The 21,368-nt window shown below is 44.2% G+C and overlaps 1 protein-coding gene across 1 annotated transcript in view; it reads left to right on the top strand.

Annotated features, from left to right (window-relative positions):
* The window catches only part of SLC9A3 (solute carrier family 9 member A3), a 56,509-nt gene extending 37,441 nt beyond the window's left edge, over positions 1-19,068 (top strand). The window contains exons 5-16 of the mRNA XM_044419068.1: positions 4,514-4,691; positions 5,950-6,170; positions 7,122-7,324; positions 8,899-8,988; positions 10,226-10,296; positions 11,884-12,013; positions 12,947-13,062; positions 14,265-14,394; positions 15,343-15,519; positions 16,397-16,454; positions 17,685-17,792; positions 18,821-19,068. Coding sequence (XP_044275003.1) covers positions 4,514-4,691; positions 5,950-6,170; positions 7,122-7,324; positions 8,899-8,988; positions 10,226-10,296; positions 11,884-12,013; positions 12,947-13,062; positions 14,265-14,394; positions 15,343-15,519; positions 16,397-16,454; positions 17,685-17,792; positions 18,821-19,068 — 1,730 coding nt within the window. The remainder of the gene's footprint in view (positions 1-4,513; positions 4,692-5,949; positions 6,171-7,121; positions 7,325-8,898; positions 8,989-10,225; positions 10,297-11,883; positions 12,014-12,946; positions 13,063-14,264; positions 14,395-15,342; positions 15,520-16,396; positions 16,455-17,684; positions 17,793-18,820) is intronic.
* Positions 19,069-21,368: the final 2,300 nt, after the last annotated feature.

Here is a 21,368-nt window from a genome sequence, read left to right as displayed (position 1 = left end):
GGATCTGGAGTACCTGCTCCTCAGTTGTGGCCACTGCTCTAGTTTTAGTATCATCTGCGAATTTGATCAGCAGACTGTTCACCCCTTCTTCCATGTCGTTAACGAAAAGATTAAACAGGATCGGCCCCAGGACAGAGCCCTGGGGGAGCCCACTTATCACTGGCCGCCATCCCGATGATTCCCCACTAATGGTTCCCTTCTGCTTTCGGTCAGTCAACCATGCCCTAATCCACCGGACTGTGCTTTGGTGTATCCCAAAACTCCTCAGTTACTCCACCAGGATATCATGGGGAACTTTGTCAAAGGCCTTGCTGAAATCCAGGTATACCACATCCACTGCATCCCCTCCATCTAGCCATCTCAAAACCTTGTCATAGAATTCCACAGGGTTTGTCTGCCAGGACCTGTTTTTGCGGAAGCCGTGTTGTGTGGCTGTCAGCCTCCCTTCCCTATCTAGCATCACTAGTTCTCTCTCTCTTATGACCCTTTCCATTGTTTTTCCTACAATGGACGTAAGGCTAACTGGTCTGTAATTCCCCATGTGCCTTCTACTACCCTTTTTGAAAATTGGGACCACTGATGCCACCCTCCAGTCCTTTGGAACTTCACCCGTTCTCCACGAGGTCTCAAAATGGAGGCCAGCGGGTGTAAGAGAACCCCTGCGAACTCTCTTAAGTACTCTCGGGTGTAAAGCGTCAGGACCTGGTGCCTTTGTAATGTCCAATGCCTTGAGGAGCCCCTGAACTTCAAGTGGGATGACTCTAATCTGTGCCCCTAAGTCCCCAGCCTCATCTAATCTCCTATGCGGATATCCCCCGTCCTGCTTTGGGGAGAACACAGAGGCAAAATAGTCGTTTAGCATCTGTGCCTGTTCCATCCTATCAGTCACTGGATCTCCTTCCTCCTTATTTAGTGGTCCCACCAATTGTCTCCCCTTCCTTTTGCTATTTACATGCTGAAAGAAGCCCTTTTTGTTGCGCTTGATATTCTTGGCAAGTCTCAGCTCGTAATCAGCCTTAGCCTTGCGAAGAATCCTTCTGCAATGGGCCTCCTCCTCCCGGTATACCCCTTTGTCTATTTGCCCCAGTACCCATTTCCTACAAAGGGTCCTCTTTCATCTAATCCCTATAACCACCTCCTTTCGCATCCATGGCAGCACTCTCCTCTGTGTCCCCACCTTACTGACTGGAGGTATCGTCAAGGCTTGCGCCTCCAAAACCTCCCTTTTGAGTGCTATCCACCCCTCCTCAACTCGCTTACCTTCCAGTAACCTATCCCAGGAGATTTTCCCCAGTCTGGCCTTCAGTTGGCCAAAGCTTGGCCCTCTTGAAGTCCCAGCTTCTAGTGCTCAACCTGCTGCACGTCTCCTGTCCCCTGATCTCAAAGTAAAGGATGGAGTGATCACTTGCATCCAGAGCTCCCCTAATCTGTACTTCATCTATCAGCTCCTCCCTATTGGTCAAGACCAAGTCAAGGATGTTCCCCCCCTCGTCGCCTCTCGGATCCTCTGTGTGAGAAACCCTCCCTCTATAGCTTCTAGGAAGTGACGTGACCTGGCTGTCACCACCGAGTGAGTCTCCCAAGTAATATCCAGGTGATTGAAATCTCCCATAATTACTGTGTCTCTCCGCTGAGATATCCTTAGAATCTGGCCTGTCAGGACATCATCCAGGGTCTCAAGTTGACCTGGAGGGCAATAACATACCCCCACTGTCAGGTCTCTTTCCCTGTCAAAACCCCTAAGTTTCACCCAGACTGCCTCTACCGAATCCCCATCTGTGCTGCATTCTGTCTCACTGCATCCTATCCCTTCCCTGACGTATAAAGGCACGCCCCCACCTCTCTTTTCCTTCCTGTCCTTTCTAAAAAGGTGATACCCTTCTATGTTCACATTCTAGTCTTGCCTTTTATCCCACCAAGTTTCTGTGATTCACACCCTCCTATTCCCAGGAGAGCTTCAAGCTCTTCCTGCGTATTACCCATGCTCCTAGCATTGGTGTACATGCACCTCAACTCCTTCCCATCGCTTCCTTTCCTTTGAGTTCCCAGCCTCCTCCTCCTTCCTCCCATCCTCCCTGATACCTGGCCCCTCTCTGTAGGAGTCTTGTCAGTCCCTGCAGTACCTCTAAAACCCTGGTTCCAGAGCCCTGATCCTCTCCCCAAACTTGTCCAGTGCAGACACATTTCTGGGAGGCCTGAACCCCCCCCCCCCCCCGCTCAGTTTAAAGTCTTCCGGACGAAGCTCGCTAGAGCATCTCCAAGGGACCTTTTTCCCATCCTCGTGAGGTGCAACCTGTCCCTTGCCAGAAGTCCACTGGCAAGAAACCAGGTGCCATGGTCGAGGAACCCGAAGCGTTCCTTCAGGCACCACACCCTAAGCCAGTCGTTCACCTTGGAGACCCTCCTGTCCCTGCCTGGCCCAAATCCCTGGACTGGGTAGATCGATGAGAAGGCCACTTGGGCCTTTAGCTCCCTGAGTTTCTTCTCCAAGGCCTTGAAGTCCCTGCTGATCCCGACCACACCCTGCCTGGCCACCTTGTTTGTGCCCACATGGATCACCAGGAGTGCCTGGTGACCCCCGGAGCAAACAAGACGCTTCACTCTGTCCTTCACATGCTGGATGCGTGTGCCCGGCAGGCAGCAAACCTCCCTTGTCTCCAGGTTGGGGCGGCACACTGCCGCCTCAGTGCCCCTCAGCAGGGAGTCCCCAACAACAATTACCCGCCGCCATGTCTTCCTGGTGGTGGTGGGCAGCCGTGCCCAGGCCCTCGCCTCTCCTGCAGCAGCCCCCTTGCCTCCTGTTGTCCCAGGCTGTGGGTCCTGCTGGTCTCCTGAGGCCTCATCAGCCCCAGCCTCTCCAAGTGGAGAGAACCTGTTTCCCAGCTCCAGATTGGTGCCAGGAGAAGGAGGAGTCTGTGCTGGCCTCCTCCCCTCCTGTGGGTGACATACCTCCATGTCTCCGCGGCTGCTCCTCCCGTGGCCTCTCCCTCAACCCTCTGTCACGAGGGGGGCTGCTCCCAGGGGGCCTGGAGAGCTCTCTCGGCCCTCAGGCACCTCACCTCCTCTTCTAGCAGGGTCACCATCTTGCACCGAGGGCAAGTGTAACCCTGTCTTTCCTGGGGTAGAAGGGCAAACATGTCGCAGCTGTTGCAGCGGACAGCAACACCCGTGACAGCAACACCAGCAACACCCGCCCAGTTCTCCCAGACAAAAACCCAGTCGCGCGCACACACACACACACACACACACACACGGATAAAATAAACTTAATTTATAAAATAAACTTAAATTTAAATTGGAGGAAAAACAGAGCATAGCACAGCACAGAAAAAAAAAAAACGGAAGGAAGGAATGATGGAAGGAAGGAAGGAAGGAAGGAAGGAAGGAAGGAAGGAAGGAAAGAAACCCAAACCTCTACGTCCCAGGGAAGGGAGACCCCGGACAGCCTGGGCCACAGTTAAGGGACACAGACAAGGGACAACACCTTATCAGCCCCTCAGGCCGGTGGCCCCGCCTGTCTGCTCCCTCCTGGCTGCTCTAGCCTCTCTGGCCCCGCCCCCTTCCTCTCTGCTCCCCTGCCCAGCTCCTCCCTTGCCTTCGCCACTCCCCTGGCCACAAGGCACTCTCTCCCAGCCTCTGCCTCCACTGCTCTGTTGCTCTGCCAAGAGGCCAGAGCCAAAAAGTTAGTAAGCTTTGTTTGTTGTTGAGCTCTCAGTGCCCTTTCCTTGGCACTGAGTCCTGATTTTGGCTCTGGAACTGGCCTTTAGGTATGAATCCAGCCACTTTTTTTTCTTTCACCTTCTATTGGTTCTTGTCACAAGGATCAGTTGGAATGGTCCGTCTTAACTGGGTATAAGAAGTTTCTAATTTTGCACACCTTGGGATAGCAATTTTTTTTCTTTTGGTTAAAGCATAGTTTGAACTTGGACTCAGGAATTTATTTCAGTAGAAATCTGAAGGGAAAGGTTACTAGTACATCATTCTGCTCTCTGACCCTATTTTCTATGGATTCAGAGGTTCCTTACATTGTAACTCAGCTGCTTCTAGCTTTTCCACCGCTGTAGTCCTTGGCATTTGATCACAGCCTGAGAACTTGGTATGGACTTTTCCACAAAGGCTGAGGGGGAATCTTTCCTCTATTTTTAGTCTCATCCAGTCTTGGATGAAATGGATGGCTCAGTTAATCTTGTTTCAAAGTGAGTGCAGTTTAAACCTGTGAAAGAAAGGCCTCCATGCACTTCCTTAGAGTTTGCAGTACTAAAATACACTCTCTGTATATATAATGGAGGGATTCTTACTATCAAGATACAACTTCTTGAATGGACATCACTACCCTGCCCACTGTGGAATAGTTTGGATAGATGGGGCTACACCTCTTGTGTAATAGAACTGTAGCAGCATTTTCCAAACCTCTCTAGCTATCAGACAGTAATGCAAAAAGACATCGGCTAAGTATGTATAGCTTTTAAAATCAAACACCATTTGTGTCTGTTTTTTGTTCTTGTTGCTGCAGTGTCCTTCTTCGTGGTGAGCCTGGGGGGTACGTTCATTGGTGTCGTCTTTGCATTCCTGCTCTCGCTTGTCACTCGCTTCACAAAGCATGTCCGAATCATTGAGCCGGGATTTGTATTTGTCATCTCCTACCTATCTTACTTGACAGCTGAGATGCTCTCACTTTCAGCCATCCTTGCGTAAGAAGTTTCAGTTAATTGATGGGTGGCTCTTTCAGGTGTTTCCATGGAAGGATGACATTTGAAAATGAATGTAGTGACCCTCTGGGTTGAAAAATTAATCTATCTGGATTTGTTTTAAATCAAGAAAGGCCTGAAGAAATTAATGGAAACATGGGAGGCTGGATGGAGGCAAATTCTATGTCTTGCACAGATTACAGATAAAGGGCATTGATTGTATCCAGAAATTAATTGGAACAAAGACAGCAGTTCTTATGTAGATACTGTGTTAAGAGAAGTCATAAGGTAAAATCTGTAACAATAAAGAGAGGGGGTGTGCCTCTCCCTTCTTTGTCTTTGCAAGAGCACACATCTCAAATTGTGCATTGTAGCCACATGAAGGTGGCAAAACATCTTGGTCTGGCCTTCTGTGGAACAGTAATAACTTAATTGCAGGCTGTGTTGTTGTAAATAATCATCATCATCATCCTCATCCACCTCTGCCCAGTACCTGGGACCCTGGGACAAGATTAAAAACTTATACAAGTAAAACGTAATAGAAGTTTGCAAAGATTACAAATACAATACAGTCTTCTAGAATATTAAATTTATTTTAAAAACCAGAATTAAAACAGAAAAAACCTCATATTTTTGTGTCCTTGCCTCACTAACTGTCCATATTTTTGTCCTTGCCTAACTAACTGAAGTGTTAAAAATAGCTGTGGCTGTGTGCAATGTGTGGCAGCAGCATGGCTGCCTGTGAGTCATTTGGGGTGATATCAGCCTTTTATGCAAGGCTGGCCCAAAACATTTTGCGGCCTGAGCAAGAGCAGCAAATGCCACCTCTGCCCAAATCAAGGTTCACTGTACCCAAAGCGAGCCAGTTTATTCTGGCACCTGAGGTAGATCCCACAAGCACCCTTCCCCACCCCCAGCAGTAAAAATACAATAGTGATAAGTAATTTGCTGCCCTTTCACTCAAAGTCTGCTGCTGGAGGCAGCTGTCTCAATTTGGCTAATGGAGAAGCTAGTCCCTCCTTTTAAGACACATGTAGGGGAAAGCCATGGCCAGTAAAACTCTAATATCTGCAGGAGATGTACCTAGACAAGGGATCTGGCCTAAGGCAGGGTGGTATGTCAGTGATATACTGAAGCCAAAATGCTCATATATTGGTGCTAGGTTGGCACAAATCAGTTTTTATATTTCAAAATATCAAATTTAGTAGAACACCAATTTTACAAGGACAGACAATTAAGACATCTGTTGCATTTCTTCCAGCATAACCTTCTGTGGTATCTGCTGTCAGAAATATGTCAAGGCAAATATTTCTGAGCAGTCTTCCACCACAGTGCGATACACCATGAAGATGTTGGCTAGCGGAGCTGAGACTATTATTTTCATGTTTCTGGGAATTTCAGCAGTGGACCCTAATATCTGGACGTGGAACACAGCTTTCATACTCTTGACCTTGCTCTTCATCTCAGTCTACAGAGTCATTGGTAACAAGACTTATTTTCTTGCCCTTGCTAACTCTGCTCATAAATTAGGAATGTTGGTCTCCTGAAAACAGAAGACCAGGTGTGCTGGTACTCATCACACCTTCTGCTTAGAAGCAATTGCACCAGTCTTTCAGCTTCTACAGTAACACACCATTCAGAGCTCCAAAAGAGATTAAAGTGAGACTGTTATGCTATAATTCATTGAAAGGTTTAATTGTATCGGTGAGGGATTTTTCTCATACTGCATGACTGAATTGGCTTTTCCAAGGCCAAGCTGTTTGAGTATACAGCAGCAACTGCCCAGTGAACATTTCCTCTTTATAATGTGATTGTTGCGTGCTGCATTTAATTTCCTCTTAGTTGATCAGAAGCTGGACCCAGGTAGTTCTAGTCTGTGGACTCAATATTCCAGCCTTCCCTAGGCCAGTATCTTTCTATCAGCCCTGCCAGAAGGCCCCAGGTTGGAGAAAGCTTCCATTGACTACTTTAATTCATTAAAGGGGATTAAACATAAATGATGTGATAATATTTTAGTCTGCATCTGAGAATTTCCAAAGTGCATGTTCATTAGGGGGCTAGTTAATTTTCAGCATAGTGATAAAGAAAGCAAAGATTGTAATAGCAACCCCAAAGACAAAAACTGTGTATATCTTTCCAAGCAATTGTTATCATTTAAGAGAAACCCACCAATTCAGCTCACTGCAGTGTTCATCTGGTCCCCATGGAACTGATTGGATTGTCTAATGCAGATAAACATGGACAAATGGCCAAGTTTGATTGGGGATGGATGATAGCGACAGCTTCCTGATGCATTCAGTAGATATTAGGTAAGGTTGTCATTCCTAGGAAAGGAGTATTGTATTCCAGCTGTGGCTTAGTTTATAATCCTTCAGTGGTCAAACTGTTCTTAATTCCAAAATGCATGTGTTTAGGAGATTTTTTTTTTAACAGGTGTAATCTTACAGACCTGGGTTCTAAACCACTATCGAATGGTCCAATTGGGTATAATAGACCAGGTGGTTATGTCATATGGTGGCCTTCGTGGTGCTGTTGCCTTTGCTTTGGTGGCACTCCTGGATGAAAACAAAGTCAAAGATAAAAACCTCTTTGTCAGCACAACCATCATTGTTGTATTTTTCACTGTAATAGTTCAGGTAAATTCCAATTATCTGTCCTTCTTGTTGCCCTCAAGGGAAAAGCTGAGGTCTTAGTTGGACATCACTTCTTAAACTTTATCTGAGATAGAGGGATTCATTGCACACACATTCCCACCTCTCCTTTTGCTTCCCCTCCCTTCCCTTCCCCACATAGAAGCTCTGTCTGACTTTCAAGATCACATTTAACTGTCTGCTTTCTATCTCACAAATGAAATCTGGATCAGAAATGACTTTCTACTTGGGAGGGACAAGAAAAGCTAGACATTCATGAGCCCAAGATTTATTTCTTCTCCTGCCATGAAAGCCCAATGAAGTATCAAAAGTAGGCCCTAAATACAGGCTCCCTAGTATTATGTCAGTTTGCTGAGAATATTTCCTAATTTTAGTAACAGAGATCCCATTTTATGTTTTTACATGGCACCACTTGGGACAAAACACAGTTTTCTCTGCACTAAAAATTCATTTGCATGTCACACCTGAGTGTGTTAATAGAAGTGCAGTTAATGAGAGAGCCATATAACCAAGGTAGATTTTCTCCCTCTTTTGCAAATGTAAATATTATTTGCTTAAAAAACAAAATCTTCAGTACAGCTTTTTAATGGTGACTTACTGCTTTATTCAAGGTTAGTAACCAAACATTGATTTTAATATTTTTTTCTTTTGATTTTTTAAAGTTTCTTTAATATTTATACATGAATGTATTTACATCCTTTGATTTTTATTAATGGTGGCTCACTGAATGAGTTGAGTCAGGAAAATCATGATTTTCACGCAACAGTGTTTTAATAAGTGGAGGAAGTAAAGTCTGCATTAAGGTATTAAGAAATTACAAAATCTGATTTTAAAAAATGTACACAGGTCATTAAAGTGGTCTTATTTCAGATAATTATGCCCTTCATTTCAGTATTTTCTGGGCAAGCATGGAATTGTTCCATTCCATGCCAGAGGTTCAGTGCAGGCACTACCAATTCCGCCAGCTCTGGCTGGTGGAATGCCCATCATTTTCATGCTGTCCAGATATTTTCAAAGTGTTGTGGGCCTGGCCATGCAAGTAGTATGGTCACCACCACCCATTCCAGCCCTGCTGAGTTCCCATGTGCCTCAATATGCCATCAGCAGCTATAGGGGAGGGTTCCCCTTGCCACTTTTACGAATTCTCCTGGCAGTGTTAGTGGCTGGCACTGGGAAGGCGTCCTTGTCAACAGTGCCAGGACCCTTGTGCAGTTCACTGAGGACTGAGAGTTATGCCAGCACAAATGGGTAAATGGGATTGCATGAGCACATATTACAAACCAGGCACAACTCACAATACTGGATCAGAAGAGGGTTGCAAGTGGGCCCTGGATTTTTGCAGAGTAAAATTAGCCACCCACCACCCCCAGGACCTCCAGCTCCTCTTCATCACTCATCCACAGTTCCTTCAGTGGGGTACAATGAAAATGCCTGAAACACATGCTTTCATTTGGTGACACAGCTGCATTTCCTGCCTCTGGAATTTCAGTACCTATATTGTCTGACTCTTTTAAAAAATATTATTAAAGTGAGGCTAATTTGTCCATTTCCCTCCACAGGGTTTGACAATCAAGCCTTTGGTACAGTGGTTGAAAGTGAAAAAGAGTGAGCACAGAGAGCCCAAACTGAACGAAAAGCTCCATGGCAGGGTAAGCGGGTCATGTTCAACACAAATTCAGTGAAGCATGCCTGGATTCTGGAAGACATTTTCCTCTAAGGCCTTCAAACCGCCACTGGCTCCTTTCTAATACTACTGTATAGCTGCACTGTGATGATCACAGTGGTACATCTAGAGCTTTCCTAGGCAATGGAGAAGTGAAGGGGACTGAGATGGCTTGATTTCAGCTGCTGCACAGCCTTCTCCTTAGAAGACACAGAACCGGCAAAGCCGTGCCAGTCAAGGTTCCTGATGCATTCTGCTCCTAGCACCTCCGGTTCAGTGGCTTCACTGTGCAGAGGCCTTTCTCAGCCAGTGACAGCCCACATGCAGTAAAACCGCTTGTCTGGCTGATTCATCAAACCCCCAACATCATTCGGCCCTCAGAGAGCTGGTAGTGCAGAGCGGGTTCATCTGACACCCTCCCTAAAAAAATGATACCCCCTGGTATATAGAATCTGCTCTTTTCTAGCGATTTTCCAGAAATAAAGAGGGTCCAAAATCCACTTTTGAGTTGGAGTTCTCATACTCTCCCATTCAGCAAAGAAACAAATACATTATGCTTCTGACACTGAGATGAGGATGTTCTGCTTTTATTTTAATGTCTGATTCCCCCCACTGCCACATGCTTGAGGAAGCAAGAAGGAACATGTTCCTTTTTGGCAGGGCTATAGCTCAGCACCAGAGTGTATGCTTTCTATCCAGAAGGTTCCTGGTCCTGCCCACAGAAACTTCAGCTAAAGGACAAGTGGCAGACGAGCCAGGAAGGCTCAGTGGCCATGACCAGAGGGAGCTGCTGTCAGTCAAATCGTCCTGGGTTGCTTCAGTGCACAGTGGCCTCATGTGTTCCTTCCAAAGCCAGAGAGAACAAGATTGGTGGTGTTCATTAGTCTTCATTGGCTGTGTATACATTCCTGCCAGAGCAGAATTTGAAAAGTTAGCTAGGAAGGTCGGGACTGACACAAGAGAACATCCTGGAGGACTGTGTGCTTGCTCAGCATGGTTTAACAGGAACAAAAGAGAAGAACAAGATTTAGAAGAGGCGCAGTTGGGATTGTGCCTTTCTCAGGAGGGATTACAAAGGTGAAGGGCATCCCTCACAATGCTACTTGTTTTATCCTCGACATATGTACACCATCCCAGCCTGGCCTCTGTCTATCTTAAAGTTGTCTATGGCAGTTTCTCCAGTTACCTAACCAAGGTTAATGCTATGCTCTTCGTTTTTGCAGGCCTTTGACCACATTCTTTCAGCTATTGAAGACATATCTGGTCAAATAGGACACAATTACCTGAGAGACAAGTAAGTGCAGTCAGGCAACTCTTTCTTAAATGGAATGCAACAGCTATAAGTAAATGGAAAAGTGTGACTCAACAGCTAGAAATGGCCACCTGACATAGGGCCATTTAATAACTATCAATAATTAGTAAAATGAGTTAGTTCTGTAAGAGAAAACCTGGGAAAACTTTCTATGAAGACTTGGGATTCATACAGTTCTCCCAGCTGTTTTGAAACCAGACTTATGGCTTTTTGCATTAGCTGTACCAGTTCAAAATCTTTCAGGAATGTGTGCATCTGATCCCTTTCTTTTTAGCACCAGTGCCTGCTTTTTCTTCTTTGCATTTTACTCTACTTGGAAAGGCAAACTTGTGAGGCTCTTAAGCCCGTATCTTCTTCTAACACAAGATTCCTTGGCAGGAGCGTTGGAATGGCCCCTGCACGAACTGCTCTGCAGAGGTTTTGGACTCGCTGCGTGTGCGCAGCAAGGGGGTGGCTTGCTCACGCAGAGATCCTTTTGGCCTCGCTTGGAGAAAACGATCTCTGTGCGAGCAAGCCAGCACCTTGCCTCATGTGCACCCACGCACCTCCGCCCCCACCTCACACCCCGCCCTCTCACCATCTCCCGCCCCCCGCCGGCACCTTTCAACTGGCACCCTGTTTAAAAAGTTTGAGGACCCCTGTTTTAAACTGTTGGTCCTAACCATTGGCGGTGCAAGTAAGGCAATAGCATTTGGGCTTTGCTTCAGGCAGCAAAGTGTCTTGGGACAGCACTGTAGGAACCTCTACAGCATGGGTCCTCAATCTAAGTCCTGGGGGCCGGATGCGGCCCACCATGCCCATTTGGACCACTGCGCGTGTGCCACACACATGCACACCGCCACCCACCTCAACCCGCGTGCAGTTTGCTCTCTCAGAGAAAACAAGCTGTTTGCTCGCTCGGAGAAAATGATTTCCAAGTGAGCAAGCCGCTGCCTTGTGCGCCTGCCTCGTGGTGCATGCCCGCCCCCACCTCGCCTCCCCTCACCGTGCCCACCCGCCCACCCACGCCTCGCCTTGTCTTGCCTCATTGCGCACCCTACCCCCGCCTCAGTGCGCGTGCCCCCCCTGTGCCGGCCCACTTGCATGGCCGGAACCACCTCTCTGGCCCGTGCCCAGCACCGACAGCTTTCAACTGGCCCCCTGGTGGAAAACTTTGAGGACCCCTGCTCTACAGTAAGAAGAGGTTAGGTCCCTGTTACATAAAAGGGTTAAGGGGGGAACAGCAGGGTCACAGAATGTGGACTCCTGCTCACAACAATTTATCTTTTCCCCGAATGAAATTCTCCCACTGGTGATTTGCTTAATTTATTTGCTTCATTTCTGCCATAAAATTGGCCACTAGATGCTGGTATACCTATATGGAAATTATTTCTACTCAATTATACATAGTTGGATACAGCAGCAGAAAAAAGTAGTGCTTTTTCTCTGAAGTCCTCTATCCCTCTGGCTTCTTACTTCGTGTCTGAGCTGCCACTTAAAGTGGCCTACCAGTTTTGGTTACCTGAATAAGAGTACTATCCATGACCATTAAACTAATAAAAGCGACTTCTCGTGTGTTTAAATACCTAGGTGGTCCAACTTTGACAGACAAGTCCTCAGTAAAGTACTGATGAGAAGATCGGCTCAAAAAACCAGAGACCGGATTCTTAAAGTTTTCCGTGAGCTCAACTTGAAAGATGCAATTAGTTATGTGGCAGAGGTAATTCTAAATCTATTTCATTATGAAAATATACTGCTGCCTTTTGAAATTCTTTTTTTACAAAGTGGTAAATTAGTAAAATATCTGTAATCTCCATAGGAGTGTAATAAGCATCCAGACAAAGTTAAGGATGTTTCATCGCACTGATTTCAGAGAGAGAGATCGAGAGAGAGAGTTAAATATGTTCCATACTCTTTCCTATTGCTGTTAATAAAATCTGAATTGCTTTGCTTTGGCTGGATTGTGCCCATGGTCTTATGTGCCAGAGATTGCAGTAAATTGTCACAATTTACTTAAAATTATAGTAAAATTAAATTTTAAAGTATGGTAAAGTTTAAATTTGGCATGTGTGGAGCTGGCTGGAGCCGGGGGTCAGACTAGATGGCCTGGGAGACCCGTTCTGACTCACTATGTTTCTAAGTTCTTTGTTTCTATAAACTGCAAACTTTTTAAAGGTTTACAACTTACCTCTTATTGGGATCTGAAGAATATTGTTCAGAACACTGTGGTGGGAAGTGTTGGTTTTGCTAAACTTTAAAGCCCATCATTTTGAATCACAGATAGGATCATTTCACAGGTTGTCTTAATATTTAAAGCAAAGGTCGGTAGACTTGAAGCTTGTGGCATGTGCTTCATTTATACTAAAACTCCACCAACCAGTGTCAGATGCAAAACTGTGGCTCCAAGGGCAAAGCCAGTCAGTGCAAACTGCTGGGGTGAGAAATGGTGGGGAGCTGCAGTCCACACCACAGTTTTGTTTCTTTATTAATGGCATTTTATACAGCTTCAGTAACTGGTGCCTATTGGGTAAAAGTGGGTTCACATTAATACAAGGAAACACTCTTTCACACTTTTGCATATATATTCAGGGTCAAGGTAAACATTCTGACTGAATGCTAATGCATGTATTTATATATTTTATTGATTGCACAGGGAGAGCGAAGAGGTTCCCTGGCATTCATCCGCTCCTCAAGTATTGACAACACAGCCAATGTGGACTTCAACATCATCAGTCAAATGAATGAAGAGGGCTCTGTCTCCCAACTGCTGTAAGTGGACTGGACCATGGTTCCATGCTGTATGTCTGCGGCAGCTTGAGCATTAATTCTATACAAGTCAACATTAAAGGGCCTGGGAAAGTAATGTGCACATTTCGGTTTGGGTAATGGCTTTTATGCAAGAGATTCCATCTCACTGGGAGCAATAGGACTTTGAAGAATTTGATTAGGCTAACTCATACCCCTCACAGGCTACCTGGGCGGTAGCCTGTGCTTTCTTTCCATGGGCTCAGAAAAGTTTATTGAAGTCCTTCTGACTGGGGCTTCGCAATCTGAGGAGACAGGCAGCACAAGCCTATGTATGTCAGCTCATAATAAGTATGGTCATCCCCAACATCATTAGGGAGGCTGTACAGTTATTCAGAGTCCCAGCACTGAGGTCCTGCGGTTTTGGAGGTGGGGCTCCTAAGGGCAAGTTCCTTCCCCACCCCCACTGCACCAGACAATGCAGAAGGTCACGGGTCCTTGGTAGAGGATGGGAGTGGCCTGGGTGTGGGAGGGGAGGGGAGGATGGTCACTCCCTTCCCACTTCTTTTGAAGATTTCTGTTAGCATTCCAGCCTCCACCTCTCCTGCTCCCTGGAGCTTTAATAAGAATTGTCAGGAGGAGCCATCTAGATGCAATAGTGACATGCAGCAGTGAACTCACCACTGCTGTACTGCACCTTGTATTGGTTCTGAGATGTGTGTGAGCTTTGTGATTTCAGAGGCTTAAATGCACTGAAGGCACAGGGCATAGGATTGTGGCCTGAGTCTCTTAAGGATTGCAATCTTAAACTACAGACTGCAGGTATGAGATTTTGTTTTTGACCTCCCAGCCTTGTAAAGAACTCCCCTGACTTGTCAAGAAAAGGAGGTCAGTCCTTCCTTTCACACTGACGTACTGGTTTTCTATGAAAAGACACTTTCTATCATGGGAAGCATTCAAATTGTATCAGAGCATATTCACTTCTATCTCTTGTGAGTCAAATAAGTAACTATGTAGAAATAGATCTTTCTTAGACCAGGCTATGTTTAAACAGAATGGTCAGTCAGAATTTGGCACATCTTGGTTGGCTGTGAGCAAGTTTTATGTCAGTGCATGCAGCGGTTTCAAGTATTTCTACATCGTAATGTTCCCAAGTTTGACAGTTTTGCTATTTGATGAACAGAAAGTCAATAAATAAATAAATTAAATATTCCATCTTGCTTTAGGAGAGAAACTGCCAGTTCTGTCTGCCTTGATATGCAAGCTCTAGAGCAGAGAAGAAAAAGCATCCGAGATGCAGAAGATATGTTCACTCACCATACACTGCAACAGTATTTGTACAAACCTAGACAAGAGGTGAGAGCATGCCTGCCAAAAGTGTACTTTGAAGCCAGAATCAAAGGCATCTAACAGTACAGGTTTGGCCCTGGGGTCAAATCTGACTCTTCTGTGTCCCAGTCTGGTCCTCTGGGATCCATTGGATGGCCATACCTGCTTCCCCCAACCATCAATCATTTGTGCATTGTTTAGGGAGAAAGAAACATCTGAGCCAAAAAAATATTTTAAAATGGACATTTTCCCTCACACTGTGAGTAGCTGTTGTAGTGTTGTTTTCTCACACTATGTAGTGAGTACTGGCTGGTGCAGAACAGGAGCATCCTCCCATGAAGCATGAGTGTTATTAGATGACAGTGTGAACAGTTGTACAAGTTCCAGTTCTTTGGATCCAACTGTCTGGGAGATCCTGAGTTTCATGTGCATCTTAACTCCCAATGAAGTATGATCCTTTCTTGTCCCACCCCCTGTAAGCCCAACACATGCATACACCTCTCCATCTTTGGAGGAGACTTGGAGGCCTGGTGAGAGGAAGCACTAATCACTCACTTTTCCTCTTTCAGCTCTTCTTTGAGTTGTCAAAAGCAGCTCTGAGATGGAGATCATAATTGGGGGAGGGCAGTTGGGATATCTTGGAATGCACGCTCACCTGAAGATTGTGAATGCTGGGACTTTAGGGGATTTGAGTTGAGTTGTGTATGTGCGCGTGTGCACACAAGTGCCTGTCAGGGGGAGGGTATTTGTATATTTTATATAATTGCAGCTGTTCAAGGTAGTATAATTAACAAACATTTTTGATTCAGTAAACGTTGCTTCTAAATCCTCATTGCTTTATGCTTCATTCCAGCATGTGGTGGGAGGCAGTAGCAAGGGCTTAAAAATGGGGAGAGAAATGAGGATTCATGGTTGAGTGCCTATGTCATAGCTAATGGTTACTTCTAAATTTGGATCTTTTCATCTTGGCTACAGCACAAACTTTTGTATAGTCGTCATAAAATAACTCCAAATGAAGAGGATAAGCAAAACAAGGAGATTTTCCAGAGAACCATGAGGAAACGCCTGGAGTCTTTCAAGAGCACCAAACTGGGCTTGAACCAGCCAAAGAAGCTGAACAAGATTCACAAGAGAGACAGAGGCCAGAAAAGAGTAAGAGCAGAGCATGTGAGGCTGCAGCAGCAATGCTGGTGAAATAGTCTGTGTCATGTTAGGGTCTCTTGCAGGTCCAACCTGAAGCCAAACAGCAATGTATTTATTTGGAATATTTATGCCTTGCTTTCTGAACCAAAATGGATCCTACCATTGCCTTACTCAAGAATATTTTTCAAATGTCTGGTACACTTTTACTAATGAGTAAGTTACTTGCAACCAAGGCAATTCTCGCTATAGGGAGAATCTAATGTTTGGGCAGTGCTAAGCACTAAGGATGTTGCACTGCCATAAATCAGCAGCACAATGGCAACAGCTCCTGCAAGTGCAAATGGGGAACGAAGTAATTTGCCACCAAAATTCAGCAATTTTCAGTAGCAAATCACCACCTTTCCCCTTGGCAAACACTATTCACTGTATGCTAGCATTGCTTTATGCCAGTTCAGCTTCACTAGTAGTCATGCTGTGCCACCACTAATGAATGTTTGGTTGCTGCCCAAACACTGGAAGAAGCCTACCGGTAAAGGAATGGAGTATTAAAATGCTAGACACTATAGGTGGACAAGGTGGAAGTCTTTTTATTCCAGCTAATTGGACTCCATTTATCTATCCATGTAAATTTATTTCATTGGATAGGAATTTGTGTGGATTTGCTTCTTTCAATTCAAAATAAATGTTAGATTTTTACAATAGAAAAGTATAGAGACAGGTAAACTTTTCATGGATTAAATATTTCAGTTGTGAAATAAAATACAAGTATCATGAAATTTTTCTGCCATCGTGAAAGTTCATTTTCTATTCACATGTACAATATTTGTGTCAAACTAAAAGTCATTACCTTATTCCACTTCTACACACATAATTTTGTTTATTTCAGAGAAATAGCAGTATCATACCAAATGGCAATGTATCTACTGAAACCCTAAAGGAAAAAGGTAAACATGCTGTTAAAATAATTCTAGTGCACTGCAGGAACAACCTTATCATCCCTGTGCTGGAGGCTTTTGAACATCCAGTGCATGGGCCAAATGCAGCAGTTTCAGCCTCCAGCCTGCACCATGTGCCCTGCATTTTAACTAGATAGTAGTTTTCACCCAGGGTGGGAGGGGTCTGGCCTATCCATTGCAACTGGCAAAACTCCACAGTCCCAGCCACCACTTCTCCAGCCTCCGTGACAGACTCCTTTCCCCTTCGAGGTCTGGTTGTAACTGGGGTGGGAGGGGAGCCAGGGTAGTTCTTTCTGTGCTGACAATGAGGACAGGGATGGGGGTCAGTCTCCAAAACAAAGCCTATGATCTCCCAGACAAGGCTGGGAGGCCATAGGATTTTGCCTGCACCTTTTAACACTTTAGCACTGAAAAATATTGGCTTGCATTTATAAATACATTGCAGTTCTTATCTTTTTTTTCTATTTCCTGTCATTAAAACATGTAATGCTTAGATGAGGAATGGAAGGAATTATTCAATAAACATTTTGCTTTTGTGGTTTTGTAATCTCAGTGCTCTCTTGAAGGATCACTTTAAGATGTAGATACAATAAATATAGATCTATTTAAGATGTATATATACACTAATATAAACTACTCTTCCTTGACTTTTCCCACTACTTTGACTTTGTCACTTCCCTGGCTACTAGGGGACTTGCACAAAACTTGTCTGAGATTGTGCCCGTGTGAGGGGCACTAGTCCTCAAGTGTCGTGTTACTCAGCATGGGAGCCAATGACCAATGGTCTGACTTGTATTCATAAAGTGTTTAATCCTTAATGGTGGTTTTCTGTTGTGGATAGGGACATTTTCCCAACCTGCCCCAAATACCTAGTCTGCTTTCCATCCTTTGCACACAAACTGATAGAAAGAGGACATCAGTAACTAAGCTGTGATGAAAAATAAGAGAAAGTGACTTGAAAAATGGTAGAAACAAAACACTTGGGAGGCTGCAGTCACCAACATATTTCTGCAGCAAATTTCCAGGAAAACTTCTGTCAAAGGTAGATAAGTAATGGCATTGTAGGATCAAAATAATTCCTTTGTCGCATTCAATACTAACCATGTTATTTCTTTTCCTTTCGATACTGTGGCAGAGATTTTATTGGAACACGCTTCAGTAGTAGTAGATTATTAATGAATCTCTACTATATACTAAGGTAATTTTGTTCTCTTCTAGAAATTGAGTTTTCTGAGCCAGAGGAAAATGATTATGACCACCTACAGACAGGGTCAGCAATGGATTTCCTAGCTAATGTCACCAAACAGAACTTCACAGATACAAGTGGTAAGGAAATAAGTACATGATTTCACATCTGCAGTATTATAAAAGAGATATAATTCTTAAATATTGTAATATTATTTAACATATCAATAATAACTTTAATTACAGGTGTCAAAACAACAAGGGGGGAAATGGATTGGATCCAGATTTACTCATATGCTAAGAAGATTCACTGAAATCTATGGAAGTTACTTCAGCCATTTATTTCAATGTGTTTACTCTAATAATGACTAAATCTGGATCCAACCCAGCATACTGCACATCTGGTTTGATTTTTTTTTTAATTTGAGACAGACAGTGGCATAGAGTCAGTGTGGGTTTGTCATAAAGTTCTGCATTGTTGATATAAATGTAGTCTACTCTTAAATGCCATGGAGCAGACTTCAACAGTTTTCTTTGCTAGTTCCAGCCAGGAAGCAGGGAACTTTCTTCTAAGGAGACACCACAGTGTTGTCATCTGCTTTGGGTATGCCTTGATCCACCAGTTCTTGAGCGATACAACTGAGTTCCAGAGCCTTCTCCATGAAGATGAGCCACCTTGAAACCAGCATCTCCTTGCTCACATGGCACAGCAGCCCCCTAGCCTTAGTCTACCCACAGGGGCTGTTGTGTTATGCCATGCTCCTAGAAGCACTGTTTTTGCATGCTTGCATGTAGCAAGCTTGCAATAGCATGTCATGTTATGCAAACCCAGGTGGCAAAGATAGTTTGAGCATTAGACAACCCACAGACAACCCTAAGCCCTATTCAAGGGTTTTCTAACTCTCATGCAACCCCTGCTGTGTCATTTTGCACAGTACATGAAGCCCCTGCAAACTGGGCACCCATGGAGCCTGTGCAAAATGGAGCCCATAAATGCCTGACACAACACTTCAGCCATCACAGATAAATTGAGCTTCACTGGGTGGCTGGGTCATGTGAACTAAGCCAGTATCTTCTTAGCCAATTTCAGTATAGAAGTTGTTCCATGCAAGTATCTTCGATGACTGATTACTTAATGACTGACCATGTCACTGATGGATTTTTTGTAGGCATTGACAATCCAGTATTTTCAGCTGATGTTGAACAAACCACTACCATGAGGTTTCCACCTTGGCTTTCCTGTGAAGAGGTGGTGGTGCCATCCCAAAGGGCTAGAGTGCAGATACCCTATTCTCCAAACAGCTTTCAACGGCTTGCCCCCATACGACTCAGCAATAGATCTGTAGATTCCTTTTTGCAAGTAGATGGCCCTGAAGAACGACCTAGAGCTTTCCTCCCAGAATCGACACACATGTAATATTTTAATATGCCTGTTCTCCTTCTGTTCAATCAATCAATCAGTCAATCTCTATGCTCTCTGATCAATCTACCAATTCAACCATTTCCTCTCTTGGGAATTCTTCAGTGTCCTCTTCCTATCTTTTATTTTAGATCCCTCAGACAGGAATCTTTCATTTGAAAGTTAAATTACTGGTTGTGTATATTCTGGGAACATAAAGCAGGCTGGGCAGAAGGTAATTTTACCTGTAGATCTCTTTAGTGACTTCCAATTCCCAGTTGTTTAACAATAGCACCAACAAAATGGTCAGTATCCTGCCACCCCCTTCAACAAATATTACTGTATAAAGAAAACTTGGGGTAACCAGGAATGGATTTCCATGTGGAAGGACTATGGGCTCCAGTAATGTGGAACTCAGATGTTATTCCTGGATGCGTAATTATTTAATTTGAAATCTTATTTCTTTTTCATCTGCCTTCAACTGATGGGTTCTAGTAAAAAAATGCAGATCCTGCAACTCTGAACTCTGCTTACCATAACCCAGAGGAACAGAACTTAGTCATTTGCACATAACTTTCAATTTGGTTCTCCAAACAATTCCCCAGGAAAGCAGTCCATCTATACATGCTTTTCCTGTTTTAAATCCTTTCTGATCTTATATTTTGAAGGCAAAAGAAATGCAGAGGAATTATTGTGTTTTCTGGATCAAAGACCCCTTTCTTACCAATGTATAAACATAGAAAATTCATTCAAATAACTGGGCAGGATTGGGTGCTAGGCTCTCAGCACCAGTGCAAAGGTGTTACAGAGGAATAGGTTTACTCAGGTTCCATTTGACAAGAGACTAACATCTTTCTTTGGAAATTAACTTCTGTTCTCTTTTTCTTCCTCCTGAAGTACCTTTTTGGGGTATAATGTCTTGGGATGGATAAGTAATAAGTTTGGGACCTGATCCATTCTGCATTTGTGATATATATGCTGATGGCTTGACAGGGAGTTATAAGCGTGGGGTGGATGTGTCAGAATATTAATCAATGAAGCACTCAGGATCTATTTTGCAAAGTATCATTTTCTTCACCAGTCTTCATGGGTTATAGTTTGTTGGAATACAGACATTTGTGCTAATAAACTACAGGCATTTAAACTAATACACTATGTTTAAATTGTACATGCATTTGATTGAAAAATTAAATAAAATGAGAGGAAGATTCAGTCCATGTGGACACAGTATCTGCATGCAGAAGAATTCCAGAGGGCATATTGTGGTGAATGGGAGAGATGCTTGTGCCTCTCATATCTCCATCTGGCCTTCCTCCTCTGCTTGGTACAGATTACTCAAGCTCTAAAACATGAGTAACTTGCATCAAAGTGAACTGGGTGGCTGAATTTGCAACCAGGCCTCCCTCCAAGGGAAGTGTGATAGGTACCCACTTTATCTTGCTTTCTGGCACCAAGTTAAGACTTTTTAATTTATTTTCTGTTTTTAGATTGAATTATTGGTTTGCTGCTGGTTTATTGTTTTATTATCTGTTGCTATTGCTTATATTGTGTTTATTTTTCCTGTTCTATTTATACAATTGTATTCATATTGTATTTTTACTTCTATTATGTTTTATGGTTTGGGCTGTTATTGCTATTTATTATATTGCACTGTGAGCCACCCAGAGAGCCTCTGGCTGTGGGGCAGCATACAAATGCAATAAATTGCCCCTAATGGCCCACTAAATTGCTTGTACATGTAAATGGTGCGGGAGGGGGAATAATAGGGTTCTCTATGGGAGGTTTCAGCATATGGGTGCTAAGAATGAGTGGAACAGATTTCATCCCAACTGTGTGCATAAGTGCTTGCATTTGTGTTATGCTGAGTAAGAACTAATTAAATGTTTAAATGTCCACTTGGTGGTGCCAGAATATAAGAAATTCAGAGCTGTCCTTCTATAGACTGGACTCTAAGTGAGCTCATCCTGAGAATAAGCCACTCTGGGTTAGTTAGTTTGCTAACGCAACTCATGTCCAGGCGCCCTGTGGCTTCCCATGGCTTGCTTCTCCTCTCAGTCCCTTTCCTGTGCATCCCAGATGCCTTTATGGCAGAGTACCTTGTTTCCCCAGCCTCTGCGCAAAGCCTTTCTGCAACTGGTCCACGGGGATTCCCAGCTCTTGGGGAAGACTCCCCTCCCTGTTTTGCATGATCTTGTCAAATTGAATTGATTTTCTGAGCCCTGGTAACTGGTAATGTGTTCACACATTTGGGGGAAAAAAAATCCAGAGCCTTGTGCTAGTTAGCCCAGAATACCCTCCCCCGCTTGTTGGTGTCTTGT

This window comes from Varanus komodoensis, unplaced genomic scaffold (genome assembly GCF_004798865.1).
Source record: "Varanus komodoensis strain SLA01 unplaced genomic scaffold, ASM479886v1 scaffold10, whole genome shotgun sequence".
Classification (NCBI taxonomy): Eukaryota; Metazoa; Chordata; class Lepidosauria; order Squamata; family Varanidae; genus Varanus; species Varanus komodoensis.
This window is presented reverse-complemented; position numbering and strand designations above follow the sequence as displayed.